The 21,679-nt window shown below is 42.3% G+C and overlaps 1 protein-coding gene across 1 annotated transcript in view; it reads right to left on the reverse strand.

The window, feature by feature from the left end:
* anks1ab (ankyrin repeat and sterile alpha motif domain containing 1Ab) overlaps nt 1-21,679 on the reverse strand; it is a gene marked incomplete at its 5' end in the record, with an annotated part of 64,074 nt that overhangs the window by 42,056 nt on the left and 339 nt on the right. The window contains one exon of the mRNA XM_079510609.1: nt 1,964-2,036. Within this exon, the coding sequence (XP_079366735.1) occupies nt 1,964-2,036 (73 nt within the window). The remainder of the gene's footprint in view (nt 1-1,963; nt 2,037-21,679) is intronic.

Below are 21,679 nucleotides of genomic sequence, written 5' to 3' on the forward strand. Positions count from 1 at the left end.
GGGAAAGAGAAGACAGGATATTTTCTCTTTGAACTTCAGTGTGTGCCAGTACACAACCCAAGCTAAAGCATCTATAGTGAGGTGCTAGCTCTCGGTACGTCTCTCGTTCTCCCTTTTTAAGCTCATTTACTCAGTGCTCTCGTATCAGGCAATCAAGGTACTCAGAACGCCAGCAGCTTCATTCCTGAGCATGCATAGAGGGATACAAAAATGTCTGTTTTTCATGGAAAAATGTAGTAAGTAAGTAAGTAACCTGATCCGCTACCTGAACATTAATTGGCAACACGTCTTGGCTCCGAGCCGTCCTCGGAAAATGAGCTCTGTTGTAAAGAGTGCAACGAACGGAGGCACAGTCGAGGAAAGAAGGATGGATTGATGAAGGAGGTATGAAGAGTGACAATTTGGCTTCCCATCTTTGCATAACTCTATCCCTCTGCCCTACTGTGTCTCTAAAGGGGCACCTGTTTCTTCACTTCTGTTACATTATGTGTAATGAAAAATCACCCTTTACCAAGAAGCAACTCCACCCCCCCCCCCCCACCCCCCCTTCACAACCTCCAACTTTGCTTGTGTAGAAAAGCTACGGCATGACTCAGCTGAATCTGGGATGGTTTCAGTATGCAGTTGTTCAAACAAAGCCTATAAATAGCACACACATTTAGATATATATAAACACATTTCCTGTTATGTAACACCCAATCCCAGGTCGTAACTGGACCACAATTAATTTAGGAATGCTTGTTTGTGCACTGTACAGTACGTCAAGTTGGAAAAAGATAATGAACTACAGTAACGGCCAGAAAGAGCCGTCTTCCTGTAGCAAATGTGGTCCATATAGAATATTACATCTTTTAGGCTTAAAGATTCTCCTTTAGTGCTTCCTTCATTAACATCTCTTCATATATCCGATGTGGATTTGCTGTTCATCTGGTCTGTTCACATTATAAAAAGAGCTGAAGCAAAACTTTTTGTGCACTAATTATTTAACTGACCTACTCTGTAAGGGGTCGACTCACTCGGTCAGAACTGTGCAATTGGAGGCCTTTCATCCTAGGCTTCATTTTTAGGCTTGAAATCTTATTCCAGCGTTTGGGTATTTTATCTCTTTTCAAGGCTCTGACTTTGCATATTGTGCACGGTCAAGACATTTCCCTCGTACTGGGATATCTTTCAACTTGAGTGGAGCTCCACCTTGCTCTGCTCAGCCCATCTTAAGTGCATGGACCATACATAACACATTAAAGATGTTATCTCAGTAGATGAGATTTTTAAAAGGCAGTCAGTCCATAGTGGACCCTAGTAAAGGTCTGTTATACAATACTGTGTGATGAAATCACCTTATGGCAAGGTGTCTAATGTGAGCAGTGGGGCTGCCTTACATTGGATCAAACTAGCGGTGTAATCTAAACAAAATGAGCATGATGCCAGCTGGCTTCTCCCTCTGTGCAGCCCGAAGGACATCCAATGCAGCAGAGCTTCAGTTCGTGTGTGTGTGTGTGTGTGTGCACGCTTGTGTGCGTGCATGCGTGCGTGCGTGCGTGCGTGCGTGCGTGCGTGCGTGCGTGCGTGCGTGCGTGCGTGCGTGCGTGCGTGCGTGCGTGCGCATGCGTGGGTGGTTGAGTGAGGGAGGGTACCGGGGTTGAATCATAATGTGGAAAAGTTGACCTTTGGTCAAACAACCAAAGAGAATTCTTGGTGGAAAAAATAACAGCAATTTAAAAGAAAAAACAGAACGCCTCTTTATCTCTTATGGAGATATGCGAGGTAAATTAAATTCATGTCTATGAGGGAGGCTGGCTGCACTGTTCACAAATTATATAATCACAGTGAGGGTGTGGTGGTGGGGAGGTTAGTCTGGTCACTATTAACCACCCTCCGATATGAGTAAAAATGTACCTGAGTTGCACTATTCTTGGGGATAAATAAATGTTATGACCGTATGATGGTAAACTATTAGGCCTACCTGTACTTGGTGTCACTTGGTGACTGTTGGACGTCTCGATGCCAGCCCCGATCAGATTCATGATTTTCTCAATCTGTCAAAGAGGACACGCATGAAACATTAGGTTAAATGTTAATGATCAAGTTCATGAAGAAGGTAGTGCATGCACACCCGTGGGCCCCTAGGTGTAAGACAAACAGGAATATCAAAAGGAAGAAAAGAGTCTGCACACTGGTAATGCTGGAAAAGCTCCTCTGAAGTTGTATCGCTCATCAACGTTTCGATCTTCATCAGGACATACAGTACGTGTAATGTGTATGTAAAAATGTATTATGTAGTTGCGAACGCAGTGAGCACTAACTATGAGACCTAGCAGAACATGTCTGTCTGTGTGTGTGTGTCTGTGTGTCACGCTGTAACACCACCCGCCCGCCACCAGAGGGCGCAGCTGTATCACACACAAAACACACACACACACACACACACACAAACACACAAAATTTAAAAAAAAAATGTACTTAAAAAAAAAACTTTAAAAGAAAACTTTCAAAAATAAATAAATAAAAACACACACTAAAAAGATAACTTAAAAAAAACTTAACTTTAAAAATAAAATAATAATAATAAGAAAAGAGAACTTAAAAAAAAACTTAAAAAAGTACGTAATTTATTCTAATTGTTATTGCAATTTACGAGCTGCGTTTGCTTCCCGCGTTCGCGCGTCTTACTTGTATATGAGCAATAACACTTCAGATGAGCATTTTCAGCATTACTAGAGTGCGGACTCTATAATGATCAAGTTCAACCATTACATACATTTTCCCCCGTCTCCCCGATATCCCAGAGCCAGAAAGCTGTCATTCTAATAAGAACCTTAACACTGAGAAGGTGGCTGGTAGACCAGTGGGAAACTGCTAGTATGCCTTGTTCTAGGGCAGGCAGTGAGGCAGTGCCCTGCTTTACAGTGATGAAGTACAACCAACAGTCCAACGTGATCCGCACTTCAATGACGACCCATCCACCGCACGGCTCAGTGAAAGAACAACAGGGTCATAAGGTGAATTACAATCTTGCAGCTTTTGAAAACTTTTAAAAACACATTTCTCCAAAGAATCTTGAGTTCAAATCAAGTCTAAAACCTCTAATAGAGTCAATGGAACAACACACAGCATGTCAGTCGTGCTCCTATTTTATTGCCTTTACTTTCTTTAAAAAAAAAACATTCTCCCACGATTTTCTAACCCATTTTTTACCCAGTGTCAATTATCTAATATAATCCTGGGCTCTACTCTCCCTCTGCCAACCTGGGAAGAGCAACGGACTGACCTCATGCTTCCTTCAATGCATGAGGAGTCCAGCCGCTTCTTTTCACCTGACCGGGGGGAGTTTCCCCGGTTGGAAGTAGCGCGTGGAAGGAACACGCTATTCCAACCAGTTCCTTTCCCCTTCCCTGGCCAGGGGGAGGCAGTTTAGGGAACAGGGGGAGAACATGCAAACATGCAAACATGCAAACTCCACACAGAAAGGCCCTTTCGCCAACCCCACCTCGGGTATGGGCACTGATGACGTGGAGGAGAGAACACGCCCCCAGCACCCACAGCATCCCCAGCGGGACCTTCTAGCTGTGACTCGGGCAACAGCACGACTGACTGTGCCACCGTGCACCCTGATTGCCTTTTCAAAGATTGAACAGGATAAAGAAACAGTCAGGTGACTGCATTCTTATGCTAGCACAAAGCTGCACACTTTAGATTACAGGACAAAACTCTAACTATTTGAAGGCCTGGAGTGAGAACTGTGAGATCTGTCTCTCCAGGAGATTAATAACATCCTGACAATTTTTGGCAAAAATAGAGCTCATTACCTTTTTGCCGTAAGGAAGAAACAATATATTTAAGACGATGAAAAGGAAATTTCACAAGACGTTGTTTGTAAAACGCGTATTAGCATTTTACAAACAACGTCTTGTGAAATTATATTCTTTCTAACCTTCCCCTTTTCCATTTTTGAGTTCAAACTTTAATTAATGTAAACATACCAAATGTGGCAAGTCAGTTAACTATATTCATCTACATCTAGCTTTCCAGTTCTAGAGGACATACTGCATGCTTTAGGGAGACATTTTGACAACCTGTAGCCTATATTAACTCACAGCATGGCAATATGACCACACATATGCAAATCCAGGCAGACAAAGGGAAATTGACAACTCACACTATATTCTGTATTCATTATTCTGTTTATTTGCACTTCAAATAAACATTACATAGGCCTACAGTATGGTTAAAATAATGTGGGTCCATGATTAATTGATTTCTTACAGATTTAAATTCTAAGCACATACTTTCCAAATCAAGGGAGGGAGCTAAATTTAGAAACGTTACAGATACAGAATCCTATTCTAAATCAGTGATGAAATCTGCATACGGTAAAAGCATGAAAAACGGAATCTGCTTTCAGTAGAAACACTAGAGACATCGCCAGGGTTATTTGATATAATATTTAGTGTTTGAAAAAGCCCTATGCACTTTGCTAGTGGCATCAACACTGTGGAAAAGCCTTGATTCATTTGGAAGTCAGGCACGTGGGACGCATGGCATATGCCTCCAGCGATACAGACCTCACATATTCCACTTTGAATTAACCCAGTTACATTCTATATCACACACTTACCCAGGACAGCATTACATCCGAGCATAAGTGCACCTTTCATACACCTCACAGTCACACCCCAAATGCTTCTTTTCAGCCTCTGTACAATTAATACGCCGAAATGCGTCAGCAGCATGCAGCCAAACACACGTGCTTGTTTAAATTGCGCTCGCCAGATGTTTTGGGATCGGGGTATTGGCGCTGAACATGTTTCGCAACTTTAAAAGGAGGCAGTTTAGGTTACTTCACTAACAACACATCAGCTAATTTGTGTTATGGCTTTTTAAAATATAAATGTATCCCATAAATGTATACAGCGACCTGCTCGACCTGCTCTGCTCTTATGGACAAACAACTAGTAGCCTGCAGTTAAGTATAACCCAATAGGCCTCTGGTTTTCACTACACATTACATTCATAAAAGTGAATGGGCGATGTAGATTGTAGATGATATAACGTATAGACTAATATTTCTAAGGCAGTTGAAAATAAACATGATGCAGGTCTAACGTTTTTTTTCTTTTTCAGATTTTGAGACTAGACTTGATACCTCAACCAGAATGTTATTTTTTAATGCAAATGTTCACCCTTTCATGACATGATGGATGGAACGATATACAGTACACAGAACCAGCAATAGCTTATGCAAATTTTGCTACACATGTAATAAAACAAAACCTTCAATTGTCTGGACTGGAAGTCATTAGCATGGCATGAATGGTAAATGTCAAGTGAGACATATCCCAGTGGAAATATGTTTGACAGACAACACAGTCTGAGTGGCTTATTTATCAGTGAATAGTGAGAAGAGGCAGGATGGAAGCAATCAAAGATGAAAATGCAATCACATGGCGATGGGATTGATGGCACAGTTTTGAAGTGATCTGAGTGGAGTGTACAATTTCATCAAGTGATCCCATCTCTAAGTGACAGAACTGCATTGCAAAGTGATATTTATTAATCGTGTTATCCAGCAAAGCCTATATCTCATGTCATGGTGCTCAGCACTGTCAATCAGTGTAAGTAAGTTAAACCAAGTAAGTAAGTAATTCCTGGGGTGGCAGGAACCCATAAAGACATTAATGGTTTATAGATTTAACCAGTTGAACCCTAGCATCCGTATTCTGGAGGGAAAATTCTCTGAAAAAAGCATGACACAATACTGTACATACATACATACATACATACATACATACATACATACATACATACATACATACATACATACATACATACATACATACATACATACATACATACATACATACATACATACATACATAGGTATGCGGTCAGGTCACACATCAGGTCATCTCTGCACTCAGAAGGAACAGGAACCTGGGAGACCTCCTTGTGCATTCCACATTCTCCACTTTACCTCCCAAGCCCCCACAGCCACATACACTCCATTTTAAGCCCCGCAAATTCATCAACAACCCCCATAGTCACACTTCCTCCCCCATTCAGGATCCCCTGTCTCTGACCACCCCCAATATAGTTTATATCATCACCTGCACACAATGTCATAAACATTACATAGGAGAAACCAGTCACACATTAGAAACACGCCTCAAACAACACCTATATCACATCAAACGAGCAGACCTACACACTACCCTGTACACACACTTTCAATCCCATCCCATTGCTAACCTCATCGTTTCAGGTCTGGAATGTGGAGTCCGATGGACCAGTGGACAGCGGAAACTAATGGAGCATAGATGGATTAATAAATTGCAAACAGTAACACCCACTGGTCTAAATGAAAGAAGCTGACTATCAAACACCCACATAGTACACTCACACCTCATTCATTTTTATGTTCATCTTTCTGTTCAATTAAATAAATTGTATCCAGGCCTTGCTGTGAACTTTTACTCTTTTAGGTTGTTTTATTAATGTCCATTTTTTACCAAGTATATCCATTTTACCATTGTGTTTTAGAGGATGGGTTCGGACCATGGTTTAGGTATGCGGTCTAGTCTAACTTGGACTCAGGGGGGTGGACGCCTCTGCCTTGCATAGTCCCCAGTGAATAGGCAGGTTGCCCTTCACTGGTAACCTTACTTTGGATTTTAAATATATTAAGGTATTGTAGGCTGGGATTTTACAAAAAAGCCCCCCTTTTAAATACATACAGACATACAGACATACATACATACTTATAAGGTATGCCATCTGGTGGCTAATGAACCAAACACACATTCTCAGAAGTTGGAGCAGTTTTAGAGGACCCACTTTTAGGCCAGTGCAACAGAGCATGCTTTTGCCTTTTTTAAAACCTTACCCATTTTAACCAAATACATACATAGGTATGCGGTCTAGTCTAACTCAGGGGGGTGGACGCCTCTGCCTTGTATAGTCCCCAGTGAATAATAGGCATGTTGCCTTTCACTGGTAACCTTACTTTGGATTTTAAATATATGAAGGTATTGTAGGTTGGGATTTCACAAAAAAAGCCCCCCTTTTAAACCAAACACAAATCTCAGAATGTTGAGCAGTTTTTAAGGACCCACTTTTAGGCCAGTGCAATAGAGCATGCTTTTGCCTTTTTTAAACCTTACCCATTTTAATCCAATACATACACATACAGTAACAGTACACACACACACACACACACACACACACACACACACACACACACACACACACACACACACACACACACACACACACACACACACACACACACACACACACACACACACACACACACACTACACACACATATATAATGTACTGCATTATGTATATAGCCTATATAGTGCAATAGAGCATGCTTTTGCCTTTTTTAAACCTTACCCATTTTAATCCAATACATACACATACAGTACACACACACACACACACACACACACACACACACACACACACACACACACACACACACTACACACACATATATAATGTACTGCATATGTATATAGCCTATAATGTATGGAGATACTGCCCGATAATTTGGGCATGTACTTTAATAGTGAAACGAAGAAGATAATTCATGGGCATCTTATCTCAGACAGGTAGACCTTGCTGCGAGCCTGCGATGTCAGGCATCATTAAAATCTGTCTCATGAGTCATGACCTGTATTATTACATAACATGACACTCCCTCCCCATCTGTCCCATCTATCCACTGTACTGTTCAATAAAGTGTGAAATGCCTTGAAAGGAAACCTGTTTAAGATGACAATTAGATTAGATGGCAATGTTGTACTTGTCATACTAAACGGGGTGTTGCTCCCTTGACTGGCTGTGTTCTCTCTTTCAGAATACTGATGTATCCGTGTACTTCATACACAAAATGCTTAATATACCTGATCCAACAATTCCCCTAGCAGGCAGTTCCCTCCCTGCCAGCTGCCTTACCACACTGTTCCATCAGAATATCAAACAGTAAAAGATGAAGGCTTTGATAATATGCATTCATTTGTAACTCCTTATTTCACAGTGAACTTACTGGCCCATATCAATTACGTTTATCATAAGTGCACTATAACACTCTCCAGGAAAAATCCATAATCCATAAGTGCCAAGTGATGCATTACCTTTGTACTTACTGTACATTGTGTGTTGGGATGGCTGCTACAAAGACAGTGTGAGGTGTGAGCTCCCCCCGACCCCCCTCCTCCAACTGTACAATACCTATACTGGATAACGTGTCATAATTGAGTAGGTCCTATGAACTTGCAGTGTGCAGGTTAGCCGCAATTTGCAACTTTTATAATGGGATGAATCTAGAGTTGCAATACGGTATACCCTCCATTGACAGCCCAAATCGAATTTCCGATATGCTTGTATTAAACGATGTTAAACTCACCAGCATTGCAGCTGTAGGGCAAGCTTGAATTATCTGCAAAGCGTTAGTTTCCTAAAAATCCACCATAGAACATGTTATGAGCTACTTTCTGCTAAGAAATTCCATGCCTTGATATTATGTGTTGGAGTTGGAAGCATTCGTTTTTATTAACGGGTCATATGCTGCTGCCTCCTGCATTATGTGAAAATACGAAACAGGTGGTACGCAGGGCCGTTCAGTGACTTTGACGAACACTTGGTGACAAAAATCACCTAGCTCATAACATGTCTACGGTGGATGTTTATGAAACAAACACTTTGTTGATTAAAAGAGGATAATTCAAGCTTGTCGTCTATCCTACTTGGCCCGAATACAGCCAGTTTGTTTTATAGTTGTGTTTGTAACTTTGTATTGATACATTCTATATGTAAACTTGGGGCTTCAACAGTCTGCAGTGTTTATACTGATGATTATGGTTTTGTATAGGAATTGATATTAGAGATGCTCCGATAATCGGCCACCTATCGGTTCTGGACGATATATCTGTGATCGGCAATTTACCTTTCTGGAAAACCAATCTCTCACACCATTTAAGTGGCATAAATATCAATCAGATATATAGTATAATATCATTTTTCATTTTTGTGACAGGCCTAAACATTCTCCTCTTCCTCCCCACACACAGTGACAGCCAGGAACAGTTTTAATGTGGGTTTTGAAATATAATAATTTTTTGAAATATTCAAATTTGCCAAGATCGGTATCGGCTGATCATGAGTAAAACAATCAGTCCCAAAAAACCTGATCGGAGCATCCCTAATTGATATTTAAATTGAATTTATATATTTTATTGATCTGTCATTGAATATTTGCAGTGAAGCTTTATAGCCTACTCTTAAATGTTAATAAACTTCCCTGTGTTTGGGGGAAGGGAACTTTTTCTCGTACCTCATTGTGGGACTTGTTATGTGGGGAACCCGATTTACAATTACTGGTATTCATAATGTCTTTGATATTTCAAGGTGGTGTCATACGTTCAATTAATTAAGAGTAGATTCCTTGCTTGCCGCACCTGCGGTTACTTAAGGAGAACTTCACTCAAGTCGGTAGTCAAACCGTTCCAAATAATTTACCAGGCAGGAAATCTGTGATTTTCTCGAAAAAATGCTTCTACAAGGCAAGCTCAGCATAGCATAGGTCATCATATTGTATTGTCTTCACAAAATATGCCTAGATTTGCAAACAGCTGAGTAGACCATGTAACATTTGTGCAACAAGAGAAGATAATGACAGTTTGTGAAATTGTGACGGCAACGAAGCAACGCATCTGTGAGCAGCAGTGTGAGTTGAATTGTTGAATAGTAGTCTAAATCTTAGGCTGAGTGTGAGTCGGTGACTGTGTTCCAATTGACAGATGCAATGCAAGTTGTAGGAAAGAAAACTTTAGCCAGCAGCATTAGCCCAGGAACAATTCCATGACTGTAGGCTATGTGCGTCATGTGAACCCTAGCTCTGGTCCGACCATAGAGTATATATATAATAGAGACTGAACTGGCGCGAAGCTCCGCCCCCCCAGCTATTCATGTCAGTGGAAGTTGCTCAGTGGCGTTTTGAAGCACCCGGAAGACTGCCGGAAGTCCCTCCCAGGACCTCAACTTTGAGGTCCTGAGTGACGTAGGGCAACCGAGCGCTCAACGTTAAAGCCCAGCTGCACGGGGTTTCCCGGCCATGAATCCACGGGTCCGCCTGTAGTCCCTCCTCCTACCACTAGGACCCAGAGCTTCAACGTTGGAAAGTCTGCCTGCCCCCTTGGGTCCGACCCATGGCTAAGCCAGCATTAATAGCAATTTACTCACCGAGTGCTGCCAAGGAGCATGCCATGAAAGAACGCACTTTTGTTGGTTACACACAGCATGGTAATTGGTAAATAATATGAAGTTTTGCCCCAAAGACTTGTGTTCAGGACAGCCCAGGGGGCCATGCCTTGGGGCTCCTTACTCCTATGGGCTCCACCGAGTCCACCACGACTGCACGTAGCACGCAATTGCGTAGTTTGCGTAGTGCAAATAACCGCCCGTGGGTTCCCATGCACAGAAGGTGCACATTCTGCTGGGACATACAATGCGTGTAATTTATCTGCACAGATGATGCTGTTATTGGGGGGAGCTGCCTTGTTGTGTGTGTGTGTGTGTGTGTGTGTGTGCGTGCGTGCGTGCGTGTGTGTGTATGGTGCTTGAAGAGCTGATTACATTATGGGGAGCATGAGCATCTTGAGTGGATTGCTAGGGGTTGGTTGATTACATATAGCCATGAGTCTGTACTGACTATATAAAGGGGAAAGTTTGATTGTGGGATCACTGGGCAGTCTGGGCTGCCATGGGGAGAGGCTGACACCTGTACCTCGCTATAAAGTCATGTTGTTTGAGTTGCCTTTTCTTTAGTTGACCAGTTTTTTTCCACTTGTGTTATCCAGGCCTTTTTTCACCTGCAAGCCTGCATGCCTACTGGTCCATTCCATACATTTTGAGGTGGGTTGCCAATTTAATCCAATCTGGAAAGATTCAAGAAAATAGAATGATCTTTTGACTCTAGGGATGTTAATAGTTTATTGATTAATCGCCGTTAAGAAATGAGCCGGTTAAAGTTAACAGTTAATTACTAATCGTAATTAATCGAAAAGTATGCGTTCTATCATTGGGTGCGGTTTTCTTTGAATGTAATCTAATGCTGTCTCCGCGTGCGTGTGGCCGAGAAACACACATGCAAAGATGCCATTGCCATGGCCCTGTATCGTCAATGGTCAAATAATTTTTTGATCAAGGAATATAATATGCCTTTTGTATAATTTTCTGTAAAATGTAGATTTGTATGTTAGACATTGAGGGAAATTAAAGGAGCATTCAGTGATTTGGGTGATTTTGAAAAAACCCTGGTCCGCCCTGGTAACAAGATGTGCACATGCACGCACTACAGTGGGGGGGGGGGGGGGGGGGGGCACAACAGACCAACAGCACGTGCACCAAGGCCCACCCCACTCGATCATGATTGGAGGAAGGCCCCTCTCATCCTGATTGGATGAAAGCTTTGCCACCCAAAGCCCAAACTGAAACTAGGGTTTTTTGACTCCAGGGGCTCACTGGGGACAGGGAGGAACTCCTTATATGGTCAGCACACTTTATAGTAGGGAGGATTATCCAAAAAATAAGAAAAAATAAGTGATATTTGAATTAAGTGAAATCACTGAATATACCTTTAAGATTCTCAGATTTTTTACAAAAACGCCGCTTATCAACTAACTGGGATCGATAAGCTTATCAAATCTTAGCAATTAACAATGAATGCATTAATGGATAATTCACATCCCTGTGCAGTATTGTTCATGTGCCTATACACAAATTGTGCAAAAATAATTGCAGGATGAGTCATGTTGACTGAATATTATAAATTCATCTGCAAGCTAAATTACTTCCTCAGCGTCAATAAACACAGATGGACTATTCATTCTATATTATGCTATGCTTGGTGTCCTAATTCTAGCAAATGGTGCTCGTGTTTGCACAACTGTTTCTTGGATATGAAGTGTTCTGAAATGACATAACCCACCATCTGGCAGAGATTGCTTTCTGTCCTAAAATAACTGCTATGGCAAAAATTACAGGAACATAAAAAGGTTGAGAAGCTTTGAGAAGCAGTTGTTAGTTATTTTGTATTAACATACCCTGTCATTACAGATTGTTTAAAATAATGTTTTATTCACAGACAAAATGTTATGGATTGCACCTTTAAGTGTATGCTTCATAAAAACAAGCATCTCCAAATAGAGCACCGAAGTCTGACGTCAATATCGGTAGAGGGCGCAAATCCACGGGTTCATGTACTTTTTATTTGCATTGTAATCCCCATAGGGGGATTTTAGATCGCCTTATATAATAACTGTGTTTGAAAAATAAACATGTCATCCCGGCCGTTTCACTCATATGGATATGAAGAATCAACTGACTGAGAGAAAACGCTATTGTTACTGCTACTGAATTAGTTACATTTTCGCTAGAGACAGACTGTATCATATGAGTGACTGACTGTCGCAAACGATACAGAGACACCTCCCTGACAATAGGAGGAGGTATAGAGTCGTTGTCTGGGTGTTAAGGGATCAGCGTACTGGTTTGTCATGGGAGCATAATGTCAACGGTAAGCCTTGCTGCTCATTCAGGTGTATTCACTCTCCCTTCCTGTGATGAACAGACTTGTATCTCCAGAAAAATTCAATTTCAGGATATGAGAATCTAATATAAGCCTATACTATACAGGTATATAGCAGCGCTACCGCTAGCCGCTCCTATGCAGCTCCTAGGCATAGCTTTTTGTGTATGTGTGTCTGTCCGTATAGCACGGAATGAGCTCAGCTGATTGGCTGAGCACGGAATGTGATGTATGTATGATGAATGATAAGAGCGCCACTCACTTAGTTCACACGAGTGTGATATTATATTTTTTACAGACTGACCCTGTACCTCTCAGTGTAAGGAGGTAGGGGGAAAAACACTAATTTTCAGTTGAAATGAGAGTGTTTTTTCCTTCCCTGACGCACCCCCCCACATGGAAATATAAATTGCATAAGCTATATAGAGACATATATTTCCTATTTATCCACATATATGCACATATCTGGCATATATATGCAGCATAGGCCATATTCTGTATATACTTGCCATATATTGGCATAATATGTTAATATATTTTAAATAAAACCATGTCGCGCACCCCCTAGAAGGCGCTCACGCACCACAAGGGGTGCACGCACCACAGTTTGGGAACCACTGAGCTAGGGCAAGGAAAACAAGACAGGGTCAGTCTATGGCATCACAGTCAACTATGACGTATGACTGTATTAGGCCAAGGTTTTGGCCTAATCTGATCTGACACCTGTTCACTTCCATTATCAATCTATCTAGAAATTCACGGAATCTCTGTCAGACAGGCCAGATCTTCCGGACAGTACCTCTAGAGCCACGTTGTAAAAAAGGGAAGAAGAAAACGTAAATCTTGAGAGGTTTTCACACTATATAGCTTAAGTTCTCCCTCTTTTCATGACAAGATCATCACAGTCCCTGTCTGTCTGGGAGAGTGTATATGGGGTCATGAGCATCAACTAGCAGAGCTCTGAATCAGATGTGGCATATTATCTTCGTCTTCCGCCTGATGACGAGAATCTTCAGAGGAAAATGTGGCAGGTAGATGGAAGCTTTTCTTTTTCTTTTTTCATTACCGCTCGTATTCATGTACACATCTGTCAAACCAAATCTTAGGATATGCCCACTCTACCATAGCCCGCCATATGAATTATAAACCAGTGCATACGTGCATGCATACGTCTCTTACAATTGAAATCACCCGAGCAAAGAAATAAAGCCTGAGTTATACGTGGTGTTATTGTTCACCAGAAATTGCTGATCTGCAAGCTCACAATGTATCACAGCTCGACGCATTGTGAGCTTGTAGATTGGCTATTTTCAGTGCGCAACACACCGCACAACCAAGTATAAATCAGGCACGAGGATTTGGAAATGTGGCCACTGTAGCCTAAGCTATTAAAGAGATATTTGATACAGATTTTACTTATTGATGTTCAATAGGCTATATATGGCGCATGCATGAGTTTTTGTGTCACTGTGCATTTTTAACCAGGTCTTGTCATGAAGTACAAGAGCTTTAAGCTAACCTGATGATGCATAAGTTATCATTTACATATAATATTGAATATTCTTAGAATCCGTTCCACGTGGGAATTTCCACCACAGGTCCCTGGTGACTGGTGTTATGTAAAACACTGCCGACCACAAGCAAGGAAATGCATGAACATTCAACCCACACACACACACACACACACACACGCACGCACACACACACACACACACACACACACACACACACACACACACAGTATATTACATGGGCTTTAAAAGCTTGCGTCCATAAGAATGCCTACAGTACCACTGGGTAATTCAGAGTATGCACACATACAGCTATTCAATCATGTGCAAGATGTGTTTGTGTAGATGTGTTTATATAGTTTAGATAGTTGTGCCTTCTGTGTATTGAACAGATTAACTGAAGACATATTGCTTTTAATCATCATCATACATGTACGTCCTCCGCACAGTGTGTGAGTATTCTTGTGCAATGATCACTACAATGATCAATGATCACTACAATGTTAAGGTACTTTTTACCTTATACTGGAGTGTTTCCATTTCCTGATATTTTATAATTCTACACCACAATTTACAATTTTACAATTTAGGCATTTAGCAGACGCTCTTAATCCAGAGCGACTTACATTAAGCAATAACAAAAGCATGGCATACATCACATATATAAAAAGTAGTTATCATGAATCATGCGTAGACTAAGAACGTAACAGTGGAGTATCTATGTAAACTATACATACTATACTATATAATATATTATACATGTGTACTATAAAGTGCTATGACTACATAAAGTGCAATTCTAGAGCTGTCTACGTAACAAGCTATAAGTCTGTTTAAAATACTATCTAAGTCTACATAATGTGCTATCTAAGGGGATAGGCTAGGGCAAGTGTTACGGGCCATGGTGGAGTCTGAAGAGGTGGGTTTTCAGACTACGGCGGAAGATTGGGAGTGAGGCTGCAGTTCTGACTGTGATGGGAAGTGCATTCCATAGTTTTGGAGCCACAGAAACTAGAAATGCATTCTGTTGAGGTGCCAACTTGGTGCCAACTTGTGCCAACTTGCGCCTTGCACACAAGTAGCACAAGCAGAGCGCGCAAGTACTGCTACTAACTAATGTCTATTACAACTGCTGTTCTAAATCCTTTAGGCCCGTTATTGACCTTATACCAACCTTGAAACGTACCTTAGTTACGTCACCATCAACAGCCAATAAGGGACCACCATTCTTACCCTGACATACCGTACATACAATACCCATAGCTGATCACCAAACGTACCTGAGTTAGTACGTCATCACCATCAACAGCCAATTAGGGACCACCGAGGACAGGCCTACATACGCAGCCGACCACAGTACTTGCACACTGCTTGCGCAAGTAATAATGTACTTTTTACTCCACTATAATTATTTGACACAAATTGACAGCTTCAGTTTAAAAAACAAATCATAAGTATTTTTACAATACGTCCAAAAACAGATTACTTCCCTCATCGCTTGTTGTACATTACTAAACAGAGATTTTAAGCCGATAAAAAAAAAAAAAGAATCCACACATCCACCCACGGAAGACTGTTAGTTACATGGTAATGTAATTCTAGCAAAATGACAAAAATAGACAGCTTCTTGTACCTATGAAACATTCAGTGGAGCTTTTCAAGCTCTGCTGCACCCACTGAAGTGTGGAGATTAAAACAAAGTTCTCTGTGGCTCACAGACTGCCAAAGTTATGCCTGAAAGAACCCAGAACCACAGGGAATCAATGTAAGGGTCAATTTGGGCGGCAGTGGCTCATGGGGTAGAGTGGCCGTAGAGTGGCCGGTAGAGCAGCCGGAAGGGAATCGCAAGGTTCCCATTTCGATCCCGGGCTCCCCCAGAGTTGGTGTCCTTGAGCAAGACACTGAATCCCTAATTGCTCCCGATGTGTAGCCTTGCATGGTTTCCTCCATCATCGGTGTATGAATGTGCGTGTGAATGGGTGAATGCACTCTGTCAAATTGCCTTTGAGTAAGATGCTAAACAGCCTGCCCTGTCACTCACTGAATGTTATTCAAAGCTCATAGTTGTTGGTGCCCCCAATCTTTCTGTGCGTGTGTACAATGGGTCGAGAGAGAGGCAGAGGTTAATGAATCTGACCTTCTGTGCCCGGCAGTGTTTACATTGTGGCTGAGCTCCCGTGTCTGGTCCATATAGCGTTATTCAGGAGTTCTCCTTAATGCTACGTATGTACCAGAGCTACGGCCTGGAGGCAGTCCACTTCTACGCACACACGCACGCACTCACTACTGGGGGAGGGTCAGCTGCAAAACAGGATGCCCTTGAGAACAGGACACCCCACCCAATGTCTGAGTAAACAATACTTACTGTCAGAGGGCAAGGGGGACGGAGGGGGTCAGGGAACAGGGGACAGGGCAGAGGGCGGAGCAAGACTGTAGTGGGAGGAATTTATAGAATGCCGAATGTGCCTATATCATTTGTACAAAATAGTAGAGCATTAGAAATGTCCTGCTGTCACCTGGTCATAAACCCTTAACAGCTGATTTACAAGGATTGCTCTACACTGCTATTTCCAACGTAACCTATCAGCGTAACTATTAAAGTGTAGCAGGCCTGTGTAGAAGAAGTGATACAATAGTTTTGCCCTCTTGGGGAATTGGGGGGGGGGGGGGCTTGAGAGCCCTGGCTAAGCCAGGCTGTTTGGTCCTTCTGTGATGATTTCCTTATAATAAGCATTGTCTATTTAATAAAGATAGGAATTTAAAAAAATACTCAAAAGGTAGCACATCCCAAATTCCAAATCAATGGAGGATGAAGTACTCAGAGCCTTCATCAGAGCAATCTTGATCTATTCCTTCTCCCCGAGAGGAAATATGTTTGTCCACAACAGACCTACAGTATAGGCTACATAATTGTCTTAATATTCTACTCTCTCTTTCTGATTATCTTTTCACTTTCTTGTCTTGTCCTTGATGGAAGATATGAACAGACAATAAATACAGTACGAAGTGGCCGCACCGCACAGACACAAGCAAGTCGAAAATGAGCAACATGCCCTCACTATCCAGACAGCACAGTGTACTCTAATGGCATTATACTGCATAGACTGGACAGAGGGGAATACGTATGTGTTTGTGACCTTTGCCAAGATGAGCACAAGGCCAGCTTGCATTCATGTATCTTGGATGTACCCTATAGTACTGTTTCCCAAACAGTGGGTCGGGAACCATTTGTGCCACGGACCAATTTTGCACTGTGTACTTGTAGATCTGCTATTTTCACTAGTTTGGGTCCAAGTCTAATATCTCTTTTGGGTCTTGACCTGAAGCGTTTGGGAAATGGGAACCACTGCCCTATATATAGTGTTTTCACTGCTGTGCAAGAGTTAAAAAAAAAAGCTTTTTAACAAAGATATTACTATGGAGTCAACAGCAGCATCACTATTGGGAACATACTGTACACTGACGTACAATTAAATATACATACAGTGCAGTATCTATTTACGAGTCAACAGCCCACAGCATTTTACGTGACATCGCCTCAGGCACGCTCCTGGAAAAATGACAATCAAAGAGACATGTCATGGCTGCTCGTGCAGCACTATATCCTCCAATGAAGCGAAGTAATAGAAGCTCAACAGATGAAGGTGTTGGCGTACAGTAGCAGGGTGGGGGACTGCCATTAGTGTGGCAGCGATGGCAACGACAGACAGCCAGGCAGAATAAAAGCCAAGGACAGTGTGCGCCGTGAATACCAGGGTTCATGCTTCTTCTTTCTACAAATAAATTCGGGGGAAATTAAAGACATAAATTGTCTTAAATTGACCGTACACCTGCTGTTGGTAATACATTTTCTGATGACGTGTTTAAGGCTAATGGGAAAGTTGTCATGCGGAGTGGCCTACCGCAGGCACGTAGCGTGGATTAAAAATGTGACTGGGCTAATTAGAATCTCGCGCAGGGGGGGCAACACCAGTGGATGGGTGGAGGCCATTTGAAAACAAAGGTGGCTTGCTGTGGTTGGCTACAACAAAACTTTGCATGCACAGGAGTGAGGGACTGCCAATGTATCTTTTGTTGTTTTTCTTTTTTTTCACCCACGTCTTTCAGAAGCTAGACATGGGCAAGATCTCAACTGACTGGGCCTGTGCCACAGTGGCCCAATGGACGCTACGCTTCTGGCCTAGCCTGGCTAATAAGCCAGACTAATATCACACAACGGCTGATTCGGTCTGGCTTATTAGCCAGGCTACTTCTGGCCTACCATAAAATGACTGTCTAATAGCACGCATTTAGAAGTATGTCCTACTCAGAACACAGGTGTCCGCCAGGCCAGGTAGATTATTGTGGCCCAGCAATGTTTGGAATTCAGTCATTATACAAGTGAGTGGAATCTGAAAATGTTAAGGGATGTTATGAGCAGTTGCAAAAGTTGTGTTTAGTAGAAAATGGTAGGACGTAATGATGGGGCTCCAATTAAGTCTGCCAAGTGTTTGTGTCCTTTTTCTTTTTTTATTATATTTTTGAGTGGTGCAAACCACTCCAATAACCAGCTTTGTCTGTACCCGTGTCTGTACCCGTGTACCTGTGTACCTGTACGTGGGGCCACGTACAGATGAGCACGGTTGCTATGGTTAGTGTGTGACGTCACCGCACCACTCAGTTCACACGGGTGTGATTTTTTATTAACCTCTTGAACCCTAGCATTTCTCGGGGAACCATTTCCCGAAAATAGCAGATCTACAAGCTCACATCGCATCGCGCTCAGCAACAAAGCTCTTTACCAAAAATAGCTGATCTAGCTCACAACGTCGATTATTTATGAAATGAAATACAAGTTCAGTGAAAAATATTTGGAGGAAAAAAATGGCGCAGCAAGGCAAAGAGCAATTTATGCCAAAAGACGTTCATGTCGCAATCCATTAAAAACTAAAGTGAAACGTAATGGGGGTTATATCCTATAATACAAAGCTGCCTTTCCCCCTTTGTTAATAGGCTATTTATAGATTTAGTGGCCGTCAGCAACATACAGGAATCCAACCAGATAAAGTTAATGTTAATCACCCTGTGGGTCGTGACTGAGCACTACTGGTTCAACCATCACTAGGCTACGTGACACGCATGCCATATTAGAACCAAGCACTTCTGGAATTAATGAATGTGCTAGAATCCAATCTGAGAGCTCAGGCACGTATGCGCTGCTATAGCGGCACGGTAGGGAAAATATATAGAATAATTTTATTACATTTTAAATTATTTGACTTTAAATGTTCTGTCATAACTGGATAGTGCACATTTTTGTGTACAACTCATAACATAACTTCTATGTACTGGTACTTCCACTCTAAAGTGAAAAAGATTCTGATTTATATTTCATAATTTGACACTGTAATATCCAATCTACCAGTAAGAAGCCTGAGGGCGAGAAGCGTCGCATGCACACACATCCGCCTCGGTGACGGCAGACTGCTGGGCGAGCGCTGGTGCTTTGGCATCCGGGGTCAGATCGACATGGAATGCATTCTGTACTGGCCATATAAGGCCAAAATCTATACATTTCACACTATTAAGGCAACCAGCCGGTTCCACACGCTGCACAAGGTGCCCTTTTTTCACTTGAGCACCTGCCCCTCTAAATGTCTGTGCACGCCACTGCCCGTGATCAAGGGAATTAGCACCCTTGAGCCAGGTCTCTGTTTAAACTTTCAAATGGCAGATGTATTTTAAATTATTGTGGCGTATTTATATATTCAACTTTTGTATACTTAAATCTTTCATAATGGGAGTCAACGGGAGTGTAGCACCTATTTTAGGCACTAGGCCTAGTGCCATTTTGTGGGGTTTAAATTATAATTGCTGAGGTCTTCAAAAGGCCTGAAAAAGCACTCAATTTTACTTTTAAAATTTGTGCAAGAACCCAGGAGATGGTCATGCGACTAAATGAGGCTTAAGGAAGGAGGGAGGCGGGAGAGAGCACAGGAGCAAGGGAGGTAGAGAGGAAGACAGTGGAGAGCGTGGGCTGCTGGCCCTTGGGAAGCAGGCTGAGTGGATGTAGGATGACAGCACAAGCCCAATTAGCGTTAGATGCCGAGGCTGGTACAGGGAGGTCGGAGGAAATGATCAAGCCATTCATGCATTCAGCGCTCGCCCCGGAGGCACTGCTGACAACAGCCTGGGTAGCAGTTACTGCGATGTACCAAAGATACTGCTGGACTCCTGTGGCCTCCTTCTCCTGGCTCTGCCTTCTCCCCTTCTCTACCTTCCTGCATCACTAGATCACTACAGGATAATTTGTATATCCCCGCCAGGAGGCCTGAAGGTGAGGGATTATGTTATCGCTCCTGTGAGGCAGGCACTGTTGGACCATCAAACTCCCAGTAGACCAAAGAAGAACCAATTTCAAATTGGCCTCATGTTGCCGCTATAACAGTCCAATTCACGTTTTGGCCGATAGCTCATACAGTCAAAATTCTGTTCCCATATGGCTATGCCAAACACACTTGTTGCCTGGCTACTATCCTACAGATTTTGTCCAAAACTCACGCATGCAGTATCTGTCAGCTTTTCCACATTCCCTTCCTATTCCCTTCCCTTCCTAAGCTATGATTGGCTTTCAAATTTTGCTGCAGGGGCCTGATTTGCACAAAACGCTACAAATCGTGAACGATAGACATGAATGATTGCTGATTGTGAAACTTTGCACACACACTGCCAGTAGACCTAGGAAGACCCTCCACCCCAAATATTTCAAATCTGCCTCATGGTGGCACTATAACAGCCCGGTTCACATTTTGGCCGATAACTCTTGAACCTTTTTTCCCTGGATTCCTTGGATCATGACGCAACTCCACATATGCCGTAGGTCCCGGCCATTTGTGCCAGACTAGATTTTCGCGTTTTCTTCAAAACACACTTTTTGCTACTACACCTACACTTTGCCACTTCTTTTGCTCTGGGGTCTTGCCAAGGTGTATCAGTTAGATTTAGCTGATTCCAGGGATCTGTGTTCCAATGACTGCGCTTTTCTATTGTTTTCTCACCAGACTAGTTCTCAAACTAGTTTTTAATCAGTCTGTCTGTCTCTTATGAATCCTTATCTTGCTTTTGCAGTAATACTGTATAATCTCTACTATTTCTCTCTTGCCTCCCTCTTTACTGCCTCTCCTCTCTTTCCTAACTTAATGTGTATACGTTTTGTCACACTAGCTCTCAGTCAACCAGTCTGAACATACATTCCTTTATGTCTATCTGTTGATATGCTCTCTCTGCTCCTCCGAAAGCCTACAACTACTGCTTTCTCTCTCTCTCTCTCTCTCTCTCTCTCTCTCTCTCTCTCTGACTCTCTCTCACACATGCACACACACACTCACGCAAAAACACATATCACACACACACACACACACACACACACACACACACACACACACACACACACACACACACACACACACACACACACACACACACACACACACACACACACACACACAGAGAGAGAGAGAGGGAGAGAGAGAGAGAAACAGACTCATACTAAACACGTTTGAAACGCTGTAACAAGGTCACTGCTGTCCATCCACTG

Source organism: Electrona antarctica (assembly GCF_951216825.1).
Source record: "Electrona antarctica genome assembly, chromosome: 9".
NCBI lineage: Eukaryota > Metazoa > Chordata > Actinopteri > Myctophiformes > Myctophidae > Electrona > Electrona antarctica.